The sequence below is a fragment of the Desmodus rotundus genome, chromosome 3 (assembly GCF_022682495.2).
Source record: "Desmodus rotundus isolate HL8 chromosome 3, HLdesRot8A.1, whole genome shotgun sequence".
NCBI lineage: Eukaryota > Metazoa > Chordata > Mammalia > Chiroptera > Phyllostomidae > Desmodus > Desmodus rotundus.
In genome coordinates, this window is record NC_071389.1 from 14,319,325 (window position 1) to 14,345,467 (window position 26,143).

Here is a 26,143-nt window from a genome sequence, read left to right on the forward strand (position 1 = left end):
AATCTTAGAAGCAGCAAGAGAAAAGGAGACAGTTACCTACAAAGGAGTTCCCATAAGACTGTCAGCTGATTTCTCCAAAGAGACCTTACAGGCAAGAAGGGGCTGGCAAGAAGTATTCCAAGTCATGAAAGGCAAGGACCTACATCCAAGATTACTGTATCCAGCAAAGCTATCATTTAGAATGAAAGGGCAGATCAAGTGCTTCTCAGACAAGGTCAAGTTAAAGAAGTTCATCATCACCAAGCCCTCATTATATGAAATGTTAAAGGGAGTTACCTAAGAAAAAGAAGATAAAAAATATGAACAGTAAAAATGACAGCAAACTCACAGTCATTAATGACCACACCTAAAACAAAAACAAGAGCAAACTAGGCAAACAACTAGAACAGGAACAGAACCATAGAGATGGAGATCACATGAAGGGTTGTTAATAGGGGAGTGGGAGGGGGAGAGGGGGGGAAAGGTACAGAGAATAAGTAGCATAGATGATAGGTGGAAAATAGACGGGGAGGGTAAGAATAGTGTAGGAAATGTAGAAGCCAAAGAACTTATAAGTATGACCCATGGACATGAACTATAGGGGGGGATGTGGGAGGGAGGGGGTGGGCAGGATGGAGTGGAGGGAGGGGGGCGGGAAATGGGACAACTGTAATAGCATAATCAATAAATATATTTTTTTAAAAAAGAAAAAAGAACCCATCAATGAATAAAGAAGGGCATGCCCCAAATTTAAATAACCACAAATTTACCTTTAAAAAAATGATGCCATTTCAACTAGGTTCAATAGTGTCCCCCAGAAGTTCATGTTTACCCAGAACACGTGAATGTTGCCTTATTTGGAAATAGAGTCTTTATAGATGTAATTTGTTTATTTAAGATGAGATCATACTGGATTAGGATGTGCCTTAATCCAATGATTGGAGCCCTTAAAAGAAGACCCAAGAGACAAAGGGGGTGGGGAGGCCTGTGAAGATTAAGGCAGAGGTCGGAGTTATGTTGCCACAAACCAAGGAATACCAGGAGCTGCCAGAAGTTGGAGGAGACAAGAAAAGATCCTCCCCTTGAACCTGTGGAGGGAGCGTGGTCCTGTCAACACTTTGATTTTGGACTTCTAGTCTCCAGAACTGTGAAGGAGTAAGCTTCTGTTGTTTTAAGGCACTCAGTTTATGGAAAATTGTCACAGGAAAGTCATACAGGGCATTACAAAAAGTACATTGAGAAATAATGATGATTTAAGGTTGCAGCAGTCTGTAACCTTAAGGTTACAGAAGTCGAACATTACTTCTAATCTAGTTGAATTTGACTGAACGAGGTCGAGAGGTTAGTGGTCAAGAGGGTAGGCTTTGGAGTCAGACAGAACAGGCTTGGAAACCCCAGCTTTGGGTACATATTAGCAGTGAGACCTCAGGCAAGTGATTTTGTTTCTTAGCGGTTTCTTCGTCTGTAAAACGAGGATACCAAACCACCTTCATCAGGCTATTGTAAAGACCCAGTGAAATACCTCACTTAAAAGTACATAGCCCATGCTCTGACCAGTGTGGCTCAGTGGGTTGGGCGTCGCCCCGCAAAGCCAAAGGTCACTGGTTTGATTCCTGGTCAGGCACATGCCTGGGTTGCAGTTTCAGTCCCTGGTTGTGCTGCATGCGAGAGGCAACCGATCGATGATTCTTTCTCACATCGATGTTTCTCTCCCTCTCTTTCTCTCTCCTTTCCCCTCTGTTTAAGAATAAATAAATAAAATCTGTTTTTTAAAATATCACTTAGCCCAGTGCCTGGCACATAGTAAAGACTCAAGAGCACCCAGTAGGTCTATCCTGCCTCGGTTAATCCCTATCACTTGATCCAGACGATTTCTTTCATTGAACCATTCGTAATTATTTATCTATTTATTGGCTCTCTCCGCACCAGGATGGAGAATGTGAAGCGCATTAGACAGGGGCAGTCTTATTTATGGCTGACCATCCAGCACCTAGCACACGCCCTGGCATGTATTTAGGAGATGGGCGAAAGAGTGAATAAATAGTGGACACCTTGTCTTGTAAAGTATTAATGAAGATGTATTTAATCATTTCTTTCCTTTTATTCTGTCTTCACTCCCAAATAACCGCATTAGAATTCCCGCAATCAACCCGCCACCAACAATTTCTCTTGCCTACTGTTTTAAGTCCCTCCTTGATACGTAAAATACAGTGTCCTGGGATCTTCAAAAGCATTGGGGCTGCATCCTTGCTGGAGATAATGCACTGTGGGCTGTCAGCCCTGTGCTTAGCACATAGTAAAAGCACTTTCCCCTCCTCCTGCTTGCTCTGTTTCTTATTTGTCCTGGAGGTGTGGAGGAGACAAATGGGCCTGAAATGAGAGTGAGCTGAACAATTTGGAGATTTATAAAATCTTTGTGAATATCTTCCTTTTCTTGGAGTTGCGTTAGACTGGGACACTGCCTGCTTCCAGTGGTACCACCAAATAGGACTTCACAGGAATCAATAAAATTCTCTGAAGATTCTGTACCTCCAGTGATCCCAGCCTCTGTATTCCCCAGAGACTTAAACAGTCACAGTGGCTGCAGGTGGGGATTATCAGTGGTCCAGAAGGGCCATTGCCCTAATAACAAGATGCCTTTAACTGGAGGGCTGTCGATTATTTCAGAACGAGGTGGACCAACACCCGTGGTTTTCATCACATCACAGTTCTTGGTCCTCAGCTGGGTAGGGTGACCTAAAAAGGTCCTTGGTGGAAAAGGGTGACCCAGAATCAAGAAAGCCCTGACAATTAAGCAGGAACAAGAGCTGGCCAGCCATCCACCCATACCCTGAGATCCCAGGAGAATAAGCCATTCCTCTCAACTTTTCTCCCAGCCCCTCATTGCTGAGCTTGAAGGCTCCCTCTGGGTCCTGTGGTCTCTGGAGAAAGTGGGCATTGGGCCATCTTGTTGAGAAGACTTTCCCAACCTGACATGCACTGAGCCTGTCCTGGGCATCTTTCCTCCTGCCCACCTCGCCACTCCTCACAGGACATAGCTGTCCAGCAGACTGTGTGCAGACAGGCACGGCCAGGCTACGTATGCTCCAGGGGTCGGTGCCAATACTCGTCAGCAAAAAAGTTTAAGTGTCCAGGCCTCTGGGGCTGGTTCCAGTGAGATGAGAGGGTTAAGACTGCTCTCTCTCTTCCAGGGAGTGAAATGATTTCTGACTTGACTTATTTAAAACTCTGAAAGAGGCCTCATCAGCAGCCAGAGAAGACAGACCCCTAGAATCTGGGCACTGGGTGATTTTCACATCAGCCTCTGTCTCAGTGACTGAGGACCTTGGGACCTCTTCTTTTCCTTCAAGCCCATGGCCTCTCAGGCGCTTCTTCCAGCGGGCCAGGCAGTGGTGGGCAGAGGAACGGATCTCCCCACTCCGCAGGGCATAGATGATGGGGTTGACCAGGGAGTTGATAAGGCAAAGCAAGGAGCAAAAGGCAAAGACCTTCTTGACCTGGTCGCTTAGAGTGGTGGCCAGGCTGTAGACCATGAGGGTTAGTACCGGGAACCAGCATATGAAGAGAACAGCCAGCACCACCCCCAGTGTCTTGGCCAATCTCACATCCAGCCTCATCCGGGCCATTCCTGGCACCTGCCTGTCCTGGTGCTCAGCCAGGCTGGCTACATGCTGATGGGCCTTCCAGAGGACGTGTGCGTAGGTGTAGATGATGCCAGAGAAGAGGAAGGCGATGAACAGGAGCCAGCCCAGCAGATAGTCATTGGGGATCAGAGGGAAAAGCTCAGAGCAGGGACTGGGACAGCAAGTCCACCCCATGAGGGGCAGGTAGGAGACCAATGCTGAGAGGACCCACATGATGCCCAGGGTCACCAGTGCCCTCCCACGAGTGAGCAGGGCTTTGTATGCAGGTGGGTGGCGCAGACAGAGGTAGCGGTCAATGGCGGTCAGCAGCAGGCTGCCTACAGAGGCTGTAAAGGTCATGGTCACGCTCCCAATCTTCAGCAGAAAGACAGCCTTGGAATCCACTCCATGAAAGACGTGGAAATTTACAAAGTTACAGGCAAAGACCACACTGGCCAGGAAGTCAGCCCCAGCCAAGCTGCTAATGAACAGGTATGAGGGCTTCCTGCGGAGCCGGTGGGAGGAGAGGATCAGGTAGAGCACAGCTAGGTTCTCCAGTGCGCTTAGCAGACCCAGGGAGGTGCACAACACTGCAACAGTGATCTGTTGTTGTCTGCTCAGAATCATGTAATCCTTCATGGGGTTGAAATCCGAGTCGTTCTTGGAGCCATTGGCTGCCTTCATCACCGAGCATCTCTCCATGGAGTGAGTCCTTCGGATTCTGCTGGGCTTGCCAAGAAGTCTTTACTGGGTGGGGTACAACGAGAAGAAGAAATGAGTTTTTTTCAGCCGGCACAATTATGGCCTCACGCAATCACTGGCTCTAGCCAACCTTTTATCTGTGGAGTCTAGCCAACCTTTTATCTGTGGAGATGGATGTGTTAAAATGGCAATCTGTATTCTGTTCCTCTCTGCTTCCCCTTTTCTCCATTCTAATGGGGCACTAGGTCTGTACTGGTTGCCTTAGGAAAGGTATGTGGGAATTCAAGAAGCAGAAGCGGCCTGCAAGATTTTTGGCCTTTTATTTTCAAAAAGACTAATCCTAAGACTTCCCTTTGAAAGTAAGGTAAATCTCCAATGGTCAAAAATCAAGAGGAAATCAAAACCAAGGAAAAACGGAATCTAGAATGATAGGGTGGAGGGGCTTCGTTGTGGGTTTTTTTTTTTTGCTTTGGTGTTTTGTTTTTTTGCTAGTCGTTTGCCAGTTTTGATAAGTAAGATGCTAAAGTTTAAACAACTATTCAGAGATGGGAGACAAGACTTTGGCTTCACACCAGTAAGATTGCCAGATGAAATATAGGAGTCCAGATAAATCTCAATGTCAGGTAATAAGTCATTTTTTTAGTATAAGTATATTCTAAATATTGAGAAAAAAATAAATCACCCAAATATTATATGGGACATTATTAGATATCATTACTACAAAGCAAACTCAAAATTTCTCTAGAGGAATATAATTTCTATCCAGGTCACACAAGATTTCCACAATATATGTATAAAGGCCCTATATAAAGGCCCATGGAATTTGAGCTCACTATGCATAATTACAAAATGCATAAGGAAACATGAATGAGAGTTAGCAGAAATGTCAGACTGTAGAATTAGACTTCCAGGAACTTCATATAATTCTTGGGTACATGTTATCAAAATGTTTAATATTAGACCTGGGAAGTGTGTCTCAGTGGATTGAGCGTGGGCCTGAGAACCAAAGGGTTGACAGTTGGATTCCCAGTCAGTGCACATGCCTGATTGTGGCCAAGGTCCCCAGTAGGGGGCGTGCGAGAGGCAACCACACATTGATGTTTCCCTCTCTAAAAACAAATTTAAAAAATCTTTAAAAATATGTTTAATATTATTAAACAGTAAGGAATCAAAAAACTTGAGTACATAATGAGTGACTGGGCAGATGTGAAAAAGAATCAAGGATAACTTTGGAAGTAAAAAATAAAGTCATTGAAAAAAGAAGCCCTTAAGGGCAGGTTAAAGAGCACCCAACACCTGTTGAAAGGCATTGGTCTGGAAGGCAGCTCCAAAGGGATCTCTCAGGATGCAGCATAGGAGATAAAGAGATGGAAAACCTGAAGGAGAGCTTATGAGACATGAAGGATTGAATGAAAAGTTTAAATATATCTAGCTGGCATTTCAAAAGGGAAGAATAGAATTGTCAGTGGGCACTGGGGAGGCCGTATGCAAAGAGATGATTGTGGAGAATCGCCCAGAATTCTCCTGGATGTGACTCTTCAGATTCAGCAACCAGTGAACTCCAAGCAGAATTTAAAAAACGAAGTAAGTCTACATTTACAGATCATTTACAGATATCATAATAAAACTCCAGAACACCAAAGACAAAGAGAAAAAATTCAAAGCAATCAGAAAGATGCCATATGTGCAAAGGAATCATAATTACATTCAGAAGCAGATTTCCCAATAGCAACAATAGTAGCCAGAAGATAAAGGGAAAAAACCTAAACTGTCACTCAGAATGAAGAAATAGAAATAGAATTTGGAACTAAATGGTAACGGAAAAATATAATATAGATTCTGTATTTTTAAAAAAGAAATAGAATTGTCCACTAACAGGCCTGAGCTGAAGGAACATCTATAGACCATCAGGAAAATGAAATTCTTCACAGAGAGAAGAACAGAAAAGCAAGAAGAAATTGTGAGCAAGTAAGTTGATAAATGTATAAGTAAATTTTAAAAGGTGTGTATAAGGCCATAATAATAATAATTATGACTGATTTGGAGGGTATAAGAACAAAGTGGAGTCCTGGCTAGTGTGGCCCAGTGAGCTGAGCACCAGTCTGCGGATGAAAAAGTTGCAGGTTTGATTCCCCGTCAGGGCACACGCCTGGGTTGTGGGCCAGGTCACCAGTAGGGGGCATGTGAGAGGCAACTGATGGATGTTTCTCTCACACGTCAATGTTTCTCTCCCTTTCTTACTCCCTCCCTTCCCCTCTCTTTAAAAATAAATAAATAAAATCTTAAAAATATATAAATTGGGAGTAAAATTGTGAATGATAGTAACACAAGCCAAGAGAGAGATGAACAGAGTTGAGGCTGTATTTAGGAAGTGAATGTAGGTGTTGATCTAATTTAGGCTTTTCAAAATCAGTCATTGTCTCTTACCCCATTGCCTGCAGTATTAACTGGGCTCCCTGCTTTTAGCCAGACCCATCTTGAGCCTAATTTCAACACAGTTGCCAGACTGATCCTTTAAAAATGTGTCAGATCATACCACCGTCCCAACTCTGCAAAGGTCCCATTCCATTCATGTAAAATCCAGACTACTTACAGTGGTCTAGAAGGTTTCATGTGTTCTGGCACCGTTACCTCTCTGACCCCCCTACTACCAAGCTTCCGCTGGGCAACCAGCGTGAGCCATGCCACCCTTCTGACGGACCCAAACTCCTACCACAGAGCCTTTGTGCTGGCTGCTCCTTCTGCCTGGACACTCTTTCCCTAGACACATGCTCTGCTCAGTCTCTTACCTTCTACAATTTTGGGCTCAAATTTTACCTTTTCGATCTCCCCTACCACATTATGAAATATAGCAGCTCACTCCGCCCTCCTGCTCTTGTGGTCCCCCTCACTCTATTGTTTCTTCACAGCACTTATCACCTTCTAACATATAGTTTACCCTACACAACTTACCTATTTATTATGTTCATTGTTCACCGTCTGTTTGTTCCCCTAGAATTTAAGTCCCATAAGGTCAACGAGCTGACTCTTTTCTTCACTGATATAAGGGCTTAGAATAGGACCTGGTACACAATAGCAACTCAATAAATGCTTGTGAAGTCGAATTGAAATGACATGGAATTTTGAGTAATTTTAGCATTCCTTTCTCAGAGGTTGACAGATTAAGCAGGCATTATACTAATTAATAGGATGTATAAAATTTGAACATTTGCCTTGGCTGGTGTGGCTCAGTGGGTTGAGTACCAGCCTGCAAACTGAAAGCTCGTTAGTTCGATTCCCAGTCAGGGCACCTGCCTGGGTTGCGGGCCAGGTCCCCAGTGGGGGCGAGTGAGGGGCAATCAACCAAGGTATCTCTTGCATATTGATGATTCTCTCCCCCTCTCATTCCCTTCCCTTTTCTAAAATGTAAATAAATAAAATATTTTTTAAAACCTCACAACTTTATTTAATAAAGTTTGAATCTTTTATTTACACTCAAAACAGAATTTATTATAATTATTTTGGCGCCCATTTAAATTTTGCACCCTGTCTGGCTCTGGTGCTCAGGGAGGGGAAGTTGGCACCAGAGAGACCTGTGGCTTCCTGAATGGTGGCTTCATGGTGTGTGGTGAGAAGACCTTCCCAGCATTTTCAAGTCTCCCCTCACGAGGACCTCCGGGGTGTGCATACCCTCCTCTGATAGAGGAAGAAGGGAGCTCTCTGGGCTCCCTATCTGTAAAATGGGGATAACCACGATGACCCACTTTTACAGACAATTCATGAGGATTAAGTGAACTAATATATAACATGTATTTGGATGAGAGCCTGACCCTGGGGATAGCTAGTCCTCATTTGGACCTGGCCCAGGATGACCCGGTTATTTAAGCGTGGACACTGGGATCCGACAGCAGTTCTGTCTACAGCCATGCTGTCAAGGCGGCTCGTCTGCACTGCGATGTGCCTTAAGCGTAGAATATGCACCAGATCTCAAAGACAGCATGGAAAAGACAGTGTAAGATGTCTCATCATAATTTTTTATATTGATTACACGTCGAAATGATGGTATTTTGGACACATTGGACTAAACATTTATCTTGCATGTCTCTCTTTATTTATTTATTTAAAGATTTAATTTATTTATTTTTAGACAGAGAGGAAGGGAAGAAGAGAGGGGGAGAAACGTCAATGTGTGGTTGCCTCTCACATGCCCGCACCCGCAATCTAGGCATGTGCCCTGACTGGGAATCGAACCATCGACCCTTTGGTTCGCAGTCTAGTGCTCAACCCACTGAGCCACACCAGCCAGGTCTTTATTTATTTTTTAAAGTGGTTACTTATCATCTTCTAACATATAGTTTACCCTACATAACTTACCTATTTATCATGTTCATTGTTCATTGTCTGTTTGTTCCCCCTAGAATTTAAGTTCCATAAGGTCAACGAGCTGACTCTTTTCTTCAATGATAATCAATAGAAAATCTTAAATGACATAGTCTCATGTTACATCTTTATGAGACAGCGCTGCCACCGACAGCCAGGGCGGAACAGATTCCCCCGCAGCCACTGCAGACAGCCGCAGTCTGCTCGCCCGGATGCCTCCCCAGTCCCCAGGTAGTCTGCTTCCCTGCACCCCTGCCCCGAGGTTCCTTTCCCTGACTCTTCCTTCCTCACCTTCCTTCTGGGCCCATCTTTTGTCCAGGAAAGTTTTCCCCATCCCGGTCACACGACAAGCTCCTAGCCTTCTCTGCCCATCTTGCAGCCGTTCTGCATCAATGAGTCTTGTCTCCAACCAGATTAATAATTGCACTGACCGAAATTTGTATGGAATTTAAATTCTACAGAGTATTTTTTCACAGCCATAGTCGAATGCCGTCCACACAACTCTGTGACAGTAAGAATGGTGGTCACTGTCGTTTCATAACGAGGGCTGAGAGGTGTTAAACCTTGACAGCTTGTCAAGGTCCGGGACTGAGCCTTCACTGTTTCTGGGTCTTCAGAGCCCGGTGCGAAAAGCCCACTGTGTGGTGTGCGCCCAGTAACTGCTTCTGCACGACAACCATTTAGCTGGAAGGGGCCGTCTCAAATGGAGCAGACCCCTGAGCGTGTAAGGGGCGGGGAGCACACCGCGTAGGGTCCCATCTCAGCAGGTGGCCTGTTCAACATACCGAACGCCTTGTTTCCCCCCATTTCTCACCTGTAAAATGGGTTTTTGTGAATATGTAGGTAAATTAATATAATACATAGAAACACTTATTTTTCTAATTAGGAGCATCTTCAAATGGGATAGTGCACCTACTTCGCGAGCTTGTTAAGAATGATATGCCTGGCACATCAGAGTGGTCGCCGAACGGCAGCCCTTATTATAATCCAGTTTGTTTGCTTTTTTAATTTTAGGAGAGCAGAATGCTTTTCTAAAATTAAAAAAAAAAATTTATCCTCACTGAGGACATGTTTTCATTGCTTTGAGAGAGAGAGGGGGCGGGGAGAAATATCAATCAGCTGCCCCTTGTACGCACCCCGGCTGGGGATGGAACCCGCAACCTGGGTGTGTGCCCTGACCAGGAATTCAACCCACGACCTTTTGGTCTATGGGATGATGCTCCAACCAACTGAGCCACATTGACCGGGGCAAGAGCAGAATGCTTTTTACACTTGATGGGACCCCAATTTACAAATCAGGTACCTCCCAGTCCATGACATCTCTGTGCTACCTTGAAGGCAGCCCAGGTAGGTTCTGTCGTCGAGCTCTGGGCTCCAAGAAACAGATTGAAAACCTCTGATTTAATCCAACTCCATCATTTTACCATTGAGAAAACAGTCCGAGGATGGGGATGAATTAGCGGCACAGCTGGAACTGGATTCGACAGCCCCTAAGTCACAAGACAAAACTCTTGTGCCGTAAGTGCCAAGATGACCCTACACAGACAAGCTGACGGGCGACTTTCTCTGAGACAAAGGTTCTCTGCTGAATGTTGGCAAGATCACACCTGAGCTGACACAGGAAATGCAGCTACTGAGTTCTCAGCCCTGGTCACGAATGAGTGATAGGCATGTGGGCCATTCTCTGCTCCCACACTTTCTCCGCTCCCACACTTTCACTGCTCCCACACTTTCACCTTGACACTTCTGGAAGCTTCCTCCTTGCCCCCTGCTGCCCCCCTCTGTCCCAACCGTCTTCTCATATTTCCCTTAGAAAACAGCCCCTCCCCGCATCAGAGAATGGCTTACTCCATGCAGAGTCCAGCCTAGAACAGGGATGTCTGGGGTGGGGGTGGCCACATTTGTGCCTCACCCAGCCCCGAATGGCCACCAACCTGTGACTGTTGTCCAAATTAGGTCAGGGCACAAAATCTGGGCATTTGGGTGGAGGTCCTAAACAGACATCATCAGAGAACAACAGAACGCAGAGAGCCACAGGAAAACCAGCTCCCTGCCTGCCTTGCCTCCGGGCAGACAGACACCCTCCTGGAGCCAGAACATCTGGCTTCTAGACAGAGTCTTCCTCGGGGCAAAGCCTCATCTGAATGCCCAGCACGGAGAGAGACTGGCTGTTTGATGCCCTGTGCAGTTGCTCTTGTTCCACCTCTGCCTCGTCACGTGACTTTGGGCAAGTCCCTTCAACTTTCTCAGTCCCCTTTCTCATTTGTGAGATGACAATGACAATACCTGTCCCGTTCCTCCACCAGGGCTTTGAAACCCAGTGCACAGGTAGGCTGCGATGGGATGGCAGTCCTTCCAAAGTGCATGTAAGACTTTATTTCTGTGCATTTGCTAGGTGGAAAGGGTTCAGACATTTTCATCAGTGTGCCACTGCAGGTCCAAGTATGAAGAGCCACTGAGGCAGGCAGGAACATTTTGTGACCTGGCACCCTACAAATGTGAGATTCAAAGAGCATCAACCAACCAACCAGGCGCTTTCCCCACCTAAGAAAAATGCCAAAGCCCCACCCGAGGCTCTCCTCCCAGAGAAGGTGTCCACGCTGCCATGGGTGTTCAGGGATGTCGCCTGGAGACCTGACTCAGGCTGAGCATCTGCGAAGGGAACTTAGAGGGCTCTGGAAACCGCTCAGAAAAAGGTGCCCTGGGGGTTTTTCTGACCTGAAGTGAAACTGTGAAGTAAAACAACGCAGTGCTCACAGGTGGCCCCACCATTACTACTATGTTTAAAGCCTGAAGGCACCAGGGACATGGTCGGTGAGAAGGAGCATGCCCCTTCCCCGGAGGCTACTACACCTCCAACAGGAAGCTGAGGTTCAAGGCTGAGGGCCATTATTTTTATCTCTGACTGTGAATGTGGAGGCCTGTTTTTCAGTCCCTGTTCTGCTACGGAGTGACTTCAGGAAGGTCCCTTCTCCTTTCTGGGTCTTTCTTTTCTCCTGTTTATTTTTTTATTTTTTAAATACATTTTATTGATTATGTTATTACAGTTGTCCTGTTTTTTTCTCCCCTTTATTCCTCTCTGCCTTGTATCCCACCTCCCACTGACGTTCCCCCACCTTAGTTCATTTCCATGGGTCATACATATAAGTTCTTTGGCTTCTCCGTTTCCCATACTATTTAACCTCCCCCTGTCTATTTTGTACCTACCATTTGTGTTTCTTATTCCCTGTACCTTTTCCCCATTCTCACCCCTCCCCCTCCCCGCAGATAACCCTCCATGTGGTCTCTATTTCTGTGATTCTGTTCTTATTATAGTTGTTTGCTTAGTTTGTTTTTGTTTTTGTTCTTTTAGGTTCAGTTGTTGATAGTTGTGAGTTTGTTGTCATTTTACTGTTTGTATTTTTGATCTTCTTCTTTTTCTTAGATAAGTCCTTTTAACATTTCATATAATAAGGGCTTGCTGATGATGAATTCTTTTAACTTGACCTTTTCTGGGAAGCACTTTATCTGCCCTTCCATTCTAAATGATAGCTTTGCTGGATAGAGCAATCTTGGGTGTAGGTCCTTGCCTTTCATTACTTTGAATACTTCTTTCCAACCCCTTCTTGACTGTAAGATTTCTTTTGAGAAATCTAGTCTAATGGGAACTCCGTTGTAGGTAACTGTCTTCTTTGCTTTTGCTGCTTTTAAGATTCTCTTTAGCCCTGGCTAGTGTAGCTCAGTGGATTGAGCACGGGCTGTGAACCAAAGGGTCACTGGTTCGATTCCCAGTCAGGGCACATGCCTGGGTTTCGGGCCAGGTCCCCAGTGGAGGCCATATGAGAGGCAACCACACATTGATGTTTCTCTCCCTCTCTTCCCTTCTGTCTAAAAATAAATAAATAAAATCTTAAAAAAGAAGATGCTTTATCTTTAATCTCGGGTAATGTAATTATGATGTGCCTTGGTGTGTGCTTCCTTGGGTCCCACTTCTTTGGGACTCTCTGAGCTTCCTGGACTTCCTGGAAGTCTCTTTCCTTTGCCAGATTAGGGAAGTTCTCCTTCATTATGTTTTTAAATAAGTTTTCAACTTCTTGCTCTTATTCTTCTCCTTCTGGTACCCCTATGATTCGGATGTTGGAACATTTAAAGCTGTCCTGGAGGTTTCTAAGCCTCTCCTCATTTTTTTGAATTCTTGTTTCTTCATTCTGTTCTGAATGTTTATTTCTTCCTTCTGCTCCAAACTGTTCATTTGATTCCCAGTTTCCTGCCCTTCACTGTCAGTTCCCTGTACATTGAGCCTCAGACTCCTCATCTATAAGACTTTCTCTACTTCACTTTTCATAGCCTTCACTTTTCCCCTCTATTTTGTGACCATACTCCACCACTTCTGTGAGCATCCTGATTACCAGTGTTTTGAACTCTGCATCTGATAGGTTGGCTATCTCTTCTTCACTTAGTTGTATTTTTTCTGGAGCTTAGATTTGTTCTTTCACTTGGGCCATATTTATTTCTTTGTCTTGGCACACCTGTTGTGTAGTAAAGGTGGAGTTTTAAGTATTCGCCAGGTCAGGGCAACCCAAATCACTGTGTTTTGGTGCTGTATGTGGGGGGAAGGGTCCAAGAGGGAACAATGCTGCTTCTTCAGCTCTCTGCTGGCTTTTAGTCACTTCCTCCACTACGCACAGGCAAATTGGGCTCTTCTGGTACTGATTCCCAGTCGGATTGGTTTGTGTACGTTCTAGAACCCTGTCTCTCCAACGAACTCCCCTGTGAGGCTAGGAGTTTCTCCCGCTGCCTCAACCCCCACATATTTTTACAGGCAGAGGTTTTGAGGCTTTATTTCCCCGTGCTGGAACCTGGGTTGCATGGTCTGCCTAGCTCCCCTGTTGTTCCTCCCAGTTCATCTGCAAGTAAATGTGGGACCACTCACTCTGTCAGCTGCCGCCTTGCCTGGTCCACCAGCCGCTGCCTTGCTGCGAGTCCTCCCCACCCCGGCTGCCTGTTTCCACCCCTCCTACTGGTCTGGATAAATGTTTCTTCTGTAACTCCTTGGTGGTTGTACTTCCATACAGTTCAATTTTCTGGCAGTTCTGGTTATTTTTTGTTTTTGAATTTGTTGTCCTTCTTTTGCTTGTACGAGAAGGCACGTGTATGTACCTATGCCTCCATCTTGGCCAGAAGTCTCTCTTTTTAAAGCAGTTTAAAGCAGGTGGGTTGACTGAGTGATTTCTTAGGTCTCCTCCAGGAAACTCACTGTGTTGGATTCCAATGGCACAGGCTTTGCAACCAGACCTCTCTGGATTCAAATAAGGTCTGAACTTTATGGGAAGTGAGACTTTGGGCAAGTTACTTCACCTGCAAACCTGGAGAAATGCTACCCATATCACACTGTTGTGCAGACTCAGTGCTACACGTTTACTGAATTCATGGTGCTGTGCCTGGCTTACAGCACATGTCTAATGAAAGGCAGGGAATCCTCAATAGTTAGTTTACAGGATTCTTACAGGATTCTGTGCTTGAATCTTGTCAGATCTTTGTCTGAGAGCTCAGACAGATAGAAACATCTCCACTCTTCCTCGGTGGACATTTAACCTCCATGAAGGCTGAACCATCACATTTTAAAAAAACCTGTTTGCCCTGGCTGGTGTGGCTCAGTGGATTAAGTGCTGGCCTGAGAACCAAAGGTTTGCTGACTCGATTCCCAGTCAGGGCACATGTCTGAGTTGCGGGCCAGGTCCCCAGTTTGGGGCATGCGAGAGGCAACCGCACATTGATGTTTCTCTCCCTCTCTTTCTCCCTCCCATCCCCTCTCTCTAAAAATAAATAAATCAATAAAAATCTAAAAAAGTTAAAAAGTAAAATAACCCTGTTTGACCTGCATGAACAGTCCATCAGTAATGGACCAAGGTGACCCTCTTGACCTGCTTCCTAGAAGGCTGGGCTCTTGGCACTATGTTCATCCATGACAGGTGTGTCACGGGGACTTCATTCTACATTTCCTTTCCTAGTCACCTTCTGTGCTTGGTAGCACTTGGTTGCAATTGTAAGGAAGTTGGCTGGAGTTTGGAGTTGTAGGCTATGTTCCTTTGCCCAAATCTTAGCTATTTTCTCAGGGCCTATGTGAAAAGCCACCTCCTCCAGGAAGCTTCTCTGGTTTCTTCTTACCTCTCCAGGTGGATGAAACTCACTGAGTTCTACTGCATGGATCACTGTCTACTTTTTATTATTTGTGCCCATTTCTCATTTTGCTTCCTGTACTGTGAGTTCCTAATTTTGAGACTAGAATCTGGGTCAGGGAGTGGATACCTCTTTGTATTCTACTCCCTTTCACACCAAAAATAGCCCACATGAGATTGTTGGTAGAGATCTTTTTGTGAGGGGCCTGAGCTAAGCAAAGCAGACCTGACGGAAATGCAACTCAACCCAGAAAAGTGAGGCTGTTGGATGGCCCCCAAGCCACCACTCCTCATTCCCAAGTCCAGGGCAGACATTGCTCGTCGGCCCCAGTCCTCATTCACACTAAGCTTGACTGTGAGCTTCTCACCAGACTGCTCCTGACCCAAGCAACCAGACTTGCAGAAAAAGATGGGGACCACAGCGGCACATCTAAGGCATGAACTAGGAGGTTGGCACGCACATCCAGACTCTTTGACCTTGTGAACAGACCACCAAGATAGTCCTCCCTGAAATGGATTTGGCAAAGAAGTAGGACAGCACATGGGGAAAGCAACTCAAAGTCCCTCCGGCGATATAAATCACAGAAGTTTATCCATGCCAGGCAAAATACGGGGAGAGATGCAAAGGGCTACCAAAGGGATTTTTTCCAAACTGATTTCTTTAATGCACTCCTGGGATTTCCAGCACTTGAGCACGGGGCCTGGCACAAAGCAGGACGTTCAATATTTAAAATTGACTTATTGACCCCTGACTGGTGCGGCTCAGTGGATTGAGTGATGGCCTGTGAACTGAAAGGTCTCTGGCTGGTCAGGGCATATGCCTGGGTTGCAGGCTAGGTTCCCCAGCTGAGGGCATGCGAGAGACAACTGGTCCATGTATTTCTCACACATCAATGTTTCTCTCCCTCTCTTTCTTCCTCCCTTCCCGTCTCTCTAAAAATAAATAAATAAAATCTTTAAAAATAAATAAATAAAATGGACTTATTGAATGAATGAACGAATATCTATTAGGAAAAAAGGAAACTGCTTCAGACAGATTTCTGTGTTTCTTTTTTCCACAGCTGCCAGGAAGCTCAGAGCTCAATGCAATGTAGGGTCATTTAAGGTTGATTCACTAATTGCTCCTTTTAGTGGTTTCTGAAATAAAATGCTTTGCTTTTATTTCAACTCCCTAATTCATAATATAGGCTACCTCCACTCCTTTTAGGAAAGAATTAGTAATTTACAGAATTAGGGTGAAAGATTATCGCTAAAGTCTCCTGTATAATTCCTCTCTCAAATGTCTATTGATAGTCACTAAAACCCAGTCCCCATGAGTCTGCCCTGTGGGGCTGAAGGATCCCATCCCAAGCCTGCTTCCCACCGCCATTCACCACCCAGAGGTCTGTAGGGTCACTACCTGATGTCTGGATTCACATCTATGGGGAACTGTTCCACATGTGGGAAATGTAGCCCAGCTCCCACTTGGAAAAGCCAGTGGGTGCGAGGTTTGGCAGGCAGGACCCACACCCACGGACAGGTTCTCCCATGGGGAATCAAGCCTGCATTGTACCTAGGCTGCTATGAGACTTGCTTTTGCTAAAACTCCCTCACCCTGGATTGAGTCAGCAAATGTTTATCGAAGTATCTTTAACTTCCTAAAGTCTGTGCTAAACCACCCAAGTATGGAGTGTAACCAGTTCAACCACTTTCCCCCTTGAGCTGTAACATCCTTCTCTTTGAAGTAATCAGCAGTATTCTGTCCTTTGTTGTCCGTAAAAGGTAATCACCTACAGTGAACCTGTGCATAGTAAATGAGGACCATCCTCAATGTAATGTGCCCAGAAAAGCAATAAAAGCCTGTCCAGGCAGGGGTCAGCTCTCTCTCTTGGGCTCTCTCTAGCCCTCTCGCCCTCTCTCACTTAGAGTGGCCATGCTGTCCCTTTTTCTCCACAGAATTTCTGTAGTACATGAGTATTTGTCTATTGCTGCCACAACACACAACACAGGACCCTGCTGGCCGGGATCTGCATCACACATCATCCCTGGATTTACATCTGTCCTCAGCTGCTGTATCATCTCCAGCCTCCTTCCTAGGAGAAATGGGGCCACCTAGGAGAAATGGTGTCTGAGGCCTCTTTCCACTGTAGGAAGGTTAAGTGCCAAGGCTTAGGAATAAAACACTGTTGGGTTCAAATCCCAGCTCTGCCACTGGTGGGCTGTGTGACCTTGGGGCAAGTTGCTTAAACTCTCTGAGCCTCATTTGCTTCATCTGTGACTAGGGAAACTAATCCCCACATTCTTGATGTGCCCATTAAATAATTATTTAAAACAAACTAAGCAGTAGCTTGGCTGCCTGGTCAAGCAGTAGAACGTGTGTGTGGTGTGTGGAAAGCAAAGGGCCCCAAGTTGAGAAGCAGGTACACAGGGTATGAGCCCTGGCTCTGGCACCAGTTAGTTCTATGGAGAAGTCGCTTACTCTCCCCGAGCCCCTTATTGCCCCTGAAGAAAAGATTGGCCGATAATGATGATGAGTGCTAGGCATTGTTATCTCATTTAAGCCTCCAAGCCACCCTGGGAGGCTAGTGTTATTATTTTCCGTCTTTTACAGGGGAGGAAATTGGAGTCCAGAGATGTGAAGGAACTTGCCATGGGCACTGGGAACCTGTGCTCCCGTGCTTTCCTCTGAAGACCAGGGTCCCATCCATCCTCTCGCTCCTACACTGGCTCTCCCACCTCCCAGCAAATACTTGGCACACATTCTAACTGACCTGAAATCTGCCCACGAGGCAGTTTTGTTGAATACATTCAAATACCTTCTTCCTCTTTTCAATGACTGGCATACCCCCTGCGACTTCCCGTTTAAAGAAGTGCTAACAATGACCACATTTTTTCACACTTGATAGTTTGCACAGTGGAGGAAGGCTCCTGGCTACTAGCTGAGGCAGGTCAGTGTCCCCTGAGTGAACAGGTTCAGAGAGGGTGGGTCACTTGCCCCAAATTCCGCAGCCAGTGGCAGGACTTGAGCCCTTGTGCTGGGATAGAGTCGGGTTGGTACAGGGCCAGGAATTGTTTCGTGACCCTGCGCAGGGTGCGGGGCCCCGACAGTGGACACAACCTTTTGTCTTTAGTCCCATCACATCCCTTTCCTCTCTCCTTTTGGCGTTTCCCCTCTTCTGATCAGTTTCACTCAATACCACTGCCATGGCCACCATTGGCTGGACTAGAGTTTCGTCCCGGCCCCAGCCTGGTGGAGTCCTGACCTTCTCACCCCCAAGAATTTCCCATTCCAACTGGTGGGCTTAGGAGTCAGACAGACCTGAGTTCCAGTCCTGGCTCAGCAAAGGGTTAGCTTTGTGCCCTCGGATAACGTACTTCACTTCTTTTCCTCAGTTTCCTCATCTGTAAAACAGGAATAACGAGTTGTGACTATCTCGTCCGTGGGGCGAGGCACGAGGATGAACAGAATCGCATCATCTTTAATACACAGTACACAGCACCTGGCACACAATAAGCCCTCCGTCGATGGCAGATTTTATGTGTAGGCCGTATAGAATATGTATACATATTACACCTTTCTCCTCATTTTCCCAACTTCCTTGCTAGCTGGTGACCAGTGAGAATGACAACGTCGTCTCTGCTGTGCTTTGGGCTGGTGGAGGGGGTGGTCGAGGAGGGGGAGAGGCAGGAGGGAGGGGAGAGTTCGCAGAACAGAGGGAGAAGATCCTGTCGTCATTTGGGATTTTAGAGTTGAGTGAACGGGCAGGTGCGCGTGTGCTGGGGAGCCCGATGGCTCGTCCACCAGCCCGGGGTGAGGAGGTCAGCACCCGTCTGTCCGTCTGCAATCATGACGAGAGCCCTGGACCAAGGAGATGGGAGTTTAGATTCCGGTCCCAGTTTTGGGGTGAACTGGAGGCTGAGTAACCTCAGACAAAACAGCATCTGCAGGGGGTTTTTGATGAGATCTCAGAGGATCCTTCCAATCTGGAAGTTGAGCAATGAGCCACCCACACAAGGTGGGGGCGGGGGTGCTGCCAGGCCGCCTAAGAGCTGGCGTGAGAAACCCCGCTCAGGAAGTCCTGAGCGGCAGCTCTCGGGCTTGGTGCTCTCAGTGTTTCTGCACAACTGAAGTGAAAAGTTGCTCAGACCCTGAAGAGCTTTGGCTGGTGGAGGTTACATCCATCAGTCATCACTGTGTGAGAAAATAAAACTCTCAACTTGAAAAATGTCTCTAATAAACCTAACACATGTTAATAGAAACAACATAGTTTTAATAAAAATAACTTTTGGGGGCAAATCTTTGAATTGTCTGGCAGCTGGGTTCTCGTCTACCTCTGCACTCAACCTGTTGTGACATGTCGTTGTGGTTAAAGTATGTGAAGAAGACTAATTTGTCGCTGTCCCCTTGTGTTTCCTTTGTGGCAGGCACTCTAAGGGGTTTTTACCTGCACTGTCTCCTTTATCCTCCAAACTGCCCTTTGCAGGTAGGTCATCCTGGTTTCACTGTCTTGTAGATGAGGAGGCTGAGGCCCAGATGGATGGACTGGCCCAGCGTCCCACGGCTTGTAGGTGGCAGGATCAGAACTCAAACCCAGGCTGCTGTGATGCCCGAGGCCAGACACAGCCCACAGAAGATGGAGGGGCACAGGGGTCTTTAACACTCTGGGCAACAATCTCTTCCCTGGTCTCTGCTCGCCAACCTCTACTCCTTGGCCCGGTTTTCCAACCAAGGCCTCCAGCACCACTCGTGGCCACAAGGACTCTCGAATGTCCGCTCTAAGAGAGAGCCTTGCCGTCCACTGCTGCGTCCCTAGTGCCCGGAACTCTGGCTGTACGGGGCAGCTGCTCCATCAGCATTTGGGCAATGAATTGGTTGAAGGAATTCTCCCTGACGCTTGTGAAAATCCTCAAGGACAGTTACGCTCTTCAAGATTTTCAGAGCGGACACAACTGATCTTATTTATGGGGGGAGAGATGGCTTACTGGAAACATAGCAGCAAGAAGGGCGTGGCCGGCTTAACATTTATTTATTCCAAAAGGGCCTCTCAAAGGACCTGTGGTGCGAGGGCTTAGGAACAGATTTTCAGAGCCTCACTTGCCCCTCGGTAAATGCGGGGGGGAGGGGTCCCCGGGGGGAGGGTACCTGAATACCAGTGGCTTGCTGTTTATGGGGCTTTGCACATAAACTCAGTCAATCCTCACAATAAGCCAGGGAGGGCGGTGCTGTCATCCTGGCCTCTGTTTTACGGACAGGGAGACAGGAGCGCAGAGAGAGTGACTTGCCCAAGGTCAGACAAAGGGGCAGAGCCCATTGGACCCCAGGCCCGGGCCATAGTCATCACACTCCCTGCTCCTGGCTGCTCAGCAGGCTCCTGCGACCTTCTCCCGGGGACCTCTGTCCCTTCGGGGGACCTCCTGAAATACTGTAAGTAACACAGATTCCCTTGTTTCCTGCTTCACCAGATCCCAGCGTTTAGGGGCTGAAATGGGCACGCCTACACACTGTCTGAAGACACCCGACTGACTTCTGTCCCTACAGGTGCTCAGGCCCTTGAGATTCAGGGCGCATCACTCTGATTCTCTGACCTTTATTTTTATCTTTGTAATAGGAACTAAAAGGCCTCTTCCTTTCTTAGAAAAAGTAAAACCTGGCAGAGAAAATTTTGGAAACTCCGTTGTATTAAAGTATGAAGGACGGACAACAGTGTCTGGATCTCCCTCACCTCGGGGGCATCTCGCTACTGCTGACAACTCAGCCACTGGCCACTGGGAGGGGTGTGTGTGTGTGTGTGTGAGAGAGAGAGAGAGAGAGAGAGGTTGGGGAACGGTTGCGTTTGGGGAACGCTGTTAAAATGACACCGGGAAGTGGTAGGCGCCTCTTCTGCCCATGAGGTGTTCTCCGTAGGACAAGCAAGGTGTTACAACCAGGGGGACACAGAGGCCTTTTGAGTGATGACAAGGACTTTTCACGGTGACTTCTCTATATGGCAGAGAGTAGGAAAGGGTTCATCTCTGGGTGGAGACTCTGAATCACCTGTGGTTTTCCTCCAGGTTGGTCTACCTCTTCCTGGCTTGGCCAGACCCCTGCTCTAAACTTGACCCCGGTCGTTTTCAGTGTTGCAGCAGAGGGGTGGGGGTCGGCATGCAGCTGGTCCCCCGAGAAGAGGTGGAGTGGCAGGGCGAGGATGAAGTGAAGGGCCCTGGAGGGCGACACACTGGCCACCATGACAATAATGGCAGGCCAATTTGAATGAGTGCTCGCCGCACGCTGCTTCCAGCGCCGGTCCGCGCACTCTGCACATTAAGTCGTACATCCTTCCCAACAAGCTGATGAAGGGACTGCTACCACTTCCACTTTATAATGGAGGAAACTGGCACGAGCCAGTGGCTGGCTCGTGGGGCTCCAGGCCACTAAGATCTGTGAGTGGTGACAAAGTGGCTGCAGGGTCACACGGTCAGCTGGCCAGAGGCTGGTGATAAATTAAACCTGGTGTGGTCACTCAGGCTGTGGAGAGATGAGGAGAGGCAGAGAAGGGCCTGACATCGGGGGAGCTGACATCCCCATGGCCGCTCCATCTACCCGCCTAGAGTAGAGTGAATTCGTGTGCATCTGTGGATCTCTTTGGCTTTGGGGGCCATAGGGCCATGAAGAAGAAAGTGCGTCACCCTTTCTGGCCTGCGTTTGGTATTGGACCTGCCGAGGCAGCGTCCATCCCGCCCAACGTGCATGGTGACTGGGTTTCTATCACCTCCTTCGGTGAAGAGAGGCGGCTAACGGGGAAGGATAAGGAGGAAATACATGCACAGGTTTCAGAGGCAGCCCCAAGTCACAGTCATGAGTTCTGACTCTGCCCCTTATTAAATCTGGGGCCTCTTGGGCAAATGACTCCCCTCCCTGAGACTCAGTGTCCTCATCTGTAAAATGGGAACAGCGACAGTGTCTCCACCCAGGGCTGTTGTAAGTACATGGCGTGGGTGGCAGGGTTTCTTTTGCTTCCTGTCTTCAATCATTGGCTTATTAAGGGTATAAATTACACAATATAAGATTAAATAAGACCATGTGTCCACCAAAGCCACTCCAGTGGCCAAATGTTAAGCAGCCAGGTCAGGAGCCATGAGATCGTTACTGGTTTGACCACTTCTGACTGCTGCTTTCCTGAGTTTATTGGTTGGTTTTCCTCCTTCCCAGAAGGGGGCCCTGTCTTATCTGCATGCCCTCAGAACCCGCCGTCCCAACTTCCTACACAGGGGGTGTTCAGTAGATGGAGTTGAGTGGATTACTAAGCTGGGTGGGCCTGCAGTAGCTCACCACGATACACAAGTTTTTAATATATACATATATTTTCCCTTTAACATAAGTATGTGTTTTTTATTTCACCCACCTCCCCTGCCCGCTCCCTTTGGGCAACCCTCAGCTTGTGCTCTATATCTGTGGGTCTGTTTCTCCTTTGTTTTATTTTTTTAGATTCCACCTGTAAGTGAAATGATCTGGTATATACCTTTTTCTGTCTGACTTGTTTCCCTTAGAATAATACCCTAACTGCTGCTTTCAGTTCTTGTACTTATCCTGAGAAACTCTCACACTGGGAAAAATATCTTTTAAATAGGAAAATAATTATTCATCAATTAAAAAATGGAGCCCTAGGTGGTGTGGCTCAGTGGATTGAGTGCCGGCTTCTGAACCGATAGGTCGCTGGTTCAATTCCCTATCAAGGCACATGGCTGGGTTATGGGCCAGGTCCCCAGTTGGGGGATGTGAGAGGCAACCGATTGATGTTTCTCTTCCTCTCTATCTCCTTCCCTTGCCCTGTCTCTGAAAATAAATAAATAAAATCTTAAAAAAAAAATGGAAACAGGCACCATGATCCTCTCATGATGTGAACCTTCTGGAATACCTCTCTTCCTGTTGGGAAAAGCTGATAAAGTAGTGGAAGGACACACCTGAACTTGACTCTTGTCTCTGCCATTTACCTGCCATGCCTGAACCTTGGCAGCCTCATCTGTTAAGTGAGTATTATTAAGAATGGCCTTGTGCGAGGACTGGAGAAGCCTCTTGCTCCCCCTTGATTCTCAGCAGACACCCATCCACCCCTGCTCCCAGATCGTTCAGGTTCCCCAGGACCCAAACAGGTCCATGAGATACACAGAAGGCAGACTCACTGAATTCTGGCAGAGGTAACGCCGCGAACGCAGCTGTGGCTCTCAAAGAGGAACTTCGGGGTGGCTCCAATCCCCAGGGAGAGGTGGGTGGGGGTCTTTGGTGGGCGGGCTGCTTCTAATCACTTTGTGAGCAGAAAATTGGGGGCCTCCCCTATAGGGTTGGGAGCCAGCTGGGGAAGAGGGAAACAGCAAAACCCACAGCACACCCAACCCAACCTACTTCTGCCCCAAGGTCTCGCCAACATCCTCCCCATTTGGATGGGATCCCAGCAGCTTTCCCTCCCCAAGGATCTGCCCTTGTCTGCCCTTTCCTTTCCTTGGCCTTTGGGCTCTTCTTTCCTGTGGCATGGGGCTGGGGGCAGGACACACCTCATGCTCTGTGGATGCTCCCTCTTCCCAGGAGATGGAGGGAAGAGGGAGTGGTTTTACTCTTTCCTGAGCTCTGCTGGAAGAGAGCTGGCCATTTTTCAAGCTTGCACTGCACCTTGGCACTTTCTTGCCCTAGAGCACCGTTCTGGATTCAGGCTCACCTGGGTTGGTGTCCTGGCTTTGCGGTGCACCACTAGCGATGTGAACTTTCACAAGGCTCTACGCCTGTGTGAGCTTCAGTTTCTCACCTCTCAAGTGGGGGCAGTGATAGCATCTCCCTCGTAGGCTGTAGCGAGGATTGAACGAGGGCATTCGCAGTGCTGGCAGAGCTCTAGTGTGTAGCGAATGCTCCATAAATGTTAACTTAAGCAAATAAAGAAGCACCCCTTTGAGGCAGGTTGGTAATGCTGTTTATAGCTTCATGTTTTAGAGTTGGAGAAACTGAGTTTTGGAAAGGAGATGTAATTCATCCAAAGTTACCTACCTAATTGGTGAGGGGACTTAGGTTTTCCGCAGGATTCGGGAGAGAGAACACAAGTTTTGGCGCCCACAGAGCTGGGCTCCACACTAGCTTCACGATTCCTCGGTCATGTGACCTGAAGCGAATCACCACTGCCTGCGGGCCTTGGCTTTCCCTCACTGTGAGGTAGGGCTGCGTCTCCCTTCAAAGAGCACCCTTTGTATCTCCTGGATCAGGGACTTTCTGTGGGGGTGGGAGGAGAAAGCAGAAGCCATTTGAAGACAGCCTTTCTTCCTGTCCTTTGTAAAATCCTGAGCTCAGCGAGAAGGTTAAGCTGGTGTCCCAGGCCCGGGGGTGGGGGGGAGGGGAGCCTGCATCTGTGATCCAAAGCCGGGGAGAGAGGAGAGATGGCCCAGAGAGGGAAGGGGCCATAGGTCATGGTGCCTTGAGAGTTGGGGACCTGGGCTCTGTTTTCTGGAAGGACCTTGGGGAGATGGCGGTCCTCTGGGGAAGTTGCCGGGGTGGCACCCCTTGGAGGTTGAACCTAAGACACAGTGAATTTGAATCTTGACAAAGAATCTGGACTCTAGGCATGCCAAGGAAGTGGGTAGGGTTGGACTTCAGGGGACCAAGCCCCTTTGGACAAGGGGCTTCCATCCTAGGAGGAGCCAGGGGCCTCGCTCACACTGTGCTCTGTGTGTGTGACCCTCAGAGTCCCACGTGCTGGAAAGTGCAGGTGGGGGAGGGGGAAGCTCAGCGTACGCGGAGATTCAATTACCGACCAGCCCAGCAGCATGAGGGCTCAGAGTTCTATCGAATGTGCTGTAATAAGAATGAATAAAAGAACATTTCTATGCACATCTGAGAGCAGGCAGTGAGATTAAGAAGTGGAACCAGATGAGGAGGGAAGAGGCTGGTGCCAGAGGGCTCTGCTCCACCGAGCTGGGCTGCTGGTTTGCCCGCCTTAACCACCTTAGTATCCGTAACCGGCCAAAGGGTAGAGGATGTGCTTCATTGGTAGAAATTGATGCTGGGCCCCAGGGCAGGTGAGGAGGCCCCCTCCAGGGGAGGCGCAAAGTGGTTACAGAGCTGGAGCCAGAGTCATTGGGGAGCCCCAGTTCCTCCCCTGACTCAGTCCTGGGGCTCCAGGTGTCTGCATGCCACGCATTTGAGGGAAAAGCAGCTGTGGCTTCATGTATTCTCATTTCTCATCCACAGCAAGGACAGATGGGGTGACGATCCAAATCTCTGCCACAGCAGTTCCGAGCCCAGCGCAGGTCCCCATCCTGGCTCCCGCATCATTGAGTCAGCCCACAAGCCTCATCGTGATGTTCGGGGGCAGAATTTCTCAGAAGAGCGAGCGGAGCGGGGGAGCAGTGGAGCAGTTTACCCGAGGACGTGGGGTTGGAGACACAGTGCGAGGGCCCCCACGGGAGCACTGGTCCCAGGGCACACTCATAAACACCACTGTCCCACTGAGTGGAACCTCCAAGAAGCGAACCCCTGGTCTCCTGGGTCTCGGTGCACTAGACTACCCTACACTTCTGAGCTGCCCCAGTTGGGGGTGCAAAAATCTTTCTGTGCCTCAGTTTCTCTATCTGTAAAATGAGGGCACTTGGACTCACCAGATGATCTCTAAGTCTTCTTCCAGCCCTCTTTTTTGGGGGTTCTTTCCTGGCCCCCATGTGCTATTCAAGCCTGCGCCTTGAAAGGCAGAAGTGTCTGGTGGTTAAAGAGCCAGACGCAGAGCTAAGTGCCTGCGTTCAAGCCCAGCCTGTCATTTAACGCCTGTGTGACTTGGGGTGAGGTGCTTAGCACCCTTCTGTGAAGTGAAGAATAGTAATAGTACTTATATATGTGGTGGTTGTGAGGATTCAGTAAGCTATGAAATGCCCCAGAGCAGTGTCAGGCACACAGTAAGGACATCTGTGTGTTGGTGACTATCACCCTCTGTCCCCTGACCTTGGTGGACAGGATTCTTGTCATGACCGTTGCCGAGGACCACACCAGCTCTAAGCCTTCCTGTGACTGGTCCTTAAAAGCCCCAGGAGTCCTCATATGACATCAGTCCCTCACCCCAGGCAGGCCCACCCAGCTTCTTACATCCCAGGAGGCAAGGGGTCCGGTAACAACACAGGTTTTCTGGAATGATAAAGAAGCCCCAAGTAAAAGAACCAAAGAGCTACTCACAGATTCTGTGGCTGAGCGCCCGAGACTGCTGGGAGTCGAGACCTGGTGAACTGGTGTCTGAGATGTGGCCCTGGGTCCCAATCAGAGCTGTTAGCTGCTGCCCCTCAACCAGCTTTCTCTTGCTTTTGCTCTCTCTCACATCACAGATGAGTGAGCCTGGGGAG

The 26,143-nt window shown here is 47.9% G+C and overlaps 1 protein-coding gene across 4 annotated transcripts; it reads right to left on the reverse strand.

Moving 5' to 3' along the window:
• Window positions 1-1,871: 1,871 nt before the first annotated feature.
• CNR2 (cannabinoid receptor 2) lies at window positions 1,872-26,143 on the reverse strand. Of its 4 annotated transcripts, XM_053920050.1 has the most exons (5): window positions 25,980-26,143; window positions 23,814-24,032; window positions 18,120-18,202; window positions 8,658-8,697; window positions 1,872-4,349 (listed from the first exon to the last, which is right to left on the reverse strand). In XM_053920050.1, exon 5 carries the CDS (start codon window positions 4,302-4,304, stop codon window positions 3,147-3,149), a length of 1,158 nt encoding a protein of 385 aa, XP_053776025.1. In that variant the 5' UTR covers window positions 4,305-4,349; window positions 8,658-8,697; window positions 18,120-18,202; window positions 23,814-24,032; window positions 25,980-26,143; the 3' UTR covers window positions 1,872-3,146. The 4 variants fall into 4 exon arrangements, with proteins under 4 accessions (XP_053776025.1, XP_045046599.2, XP_045046597.2 ...); XM_045190664.2 differs by lacking the exon at window positions 23,814-24,032; XM_045190662.2 differs by lacking the exon at window positions 8,658-8,697 and having other exon boundaries at window positions 25,980-26,142.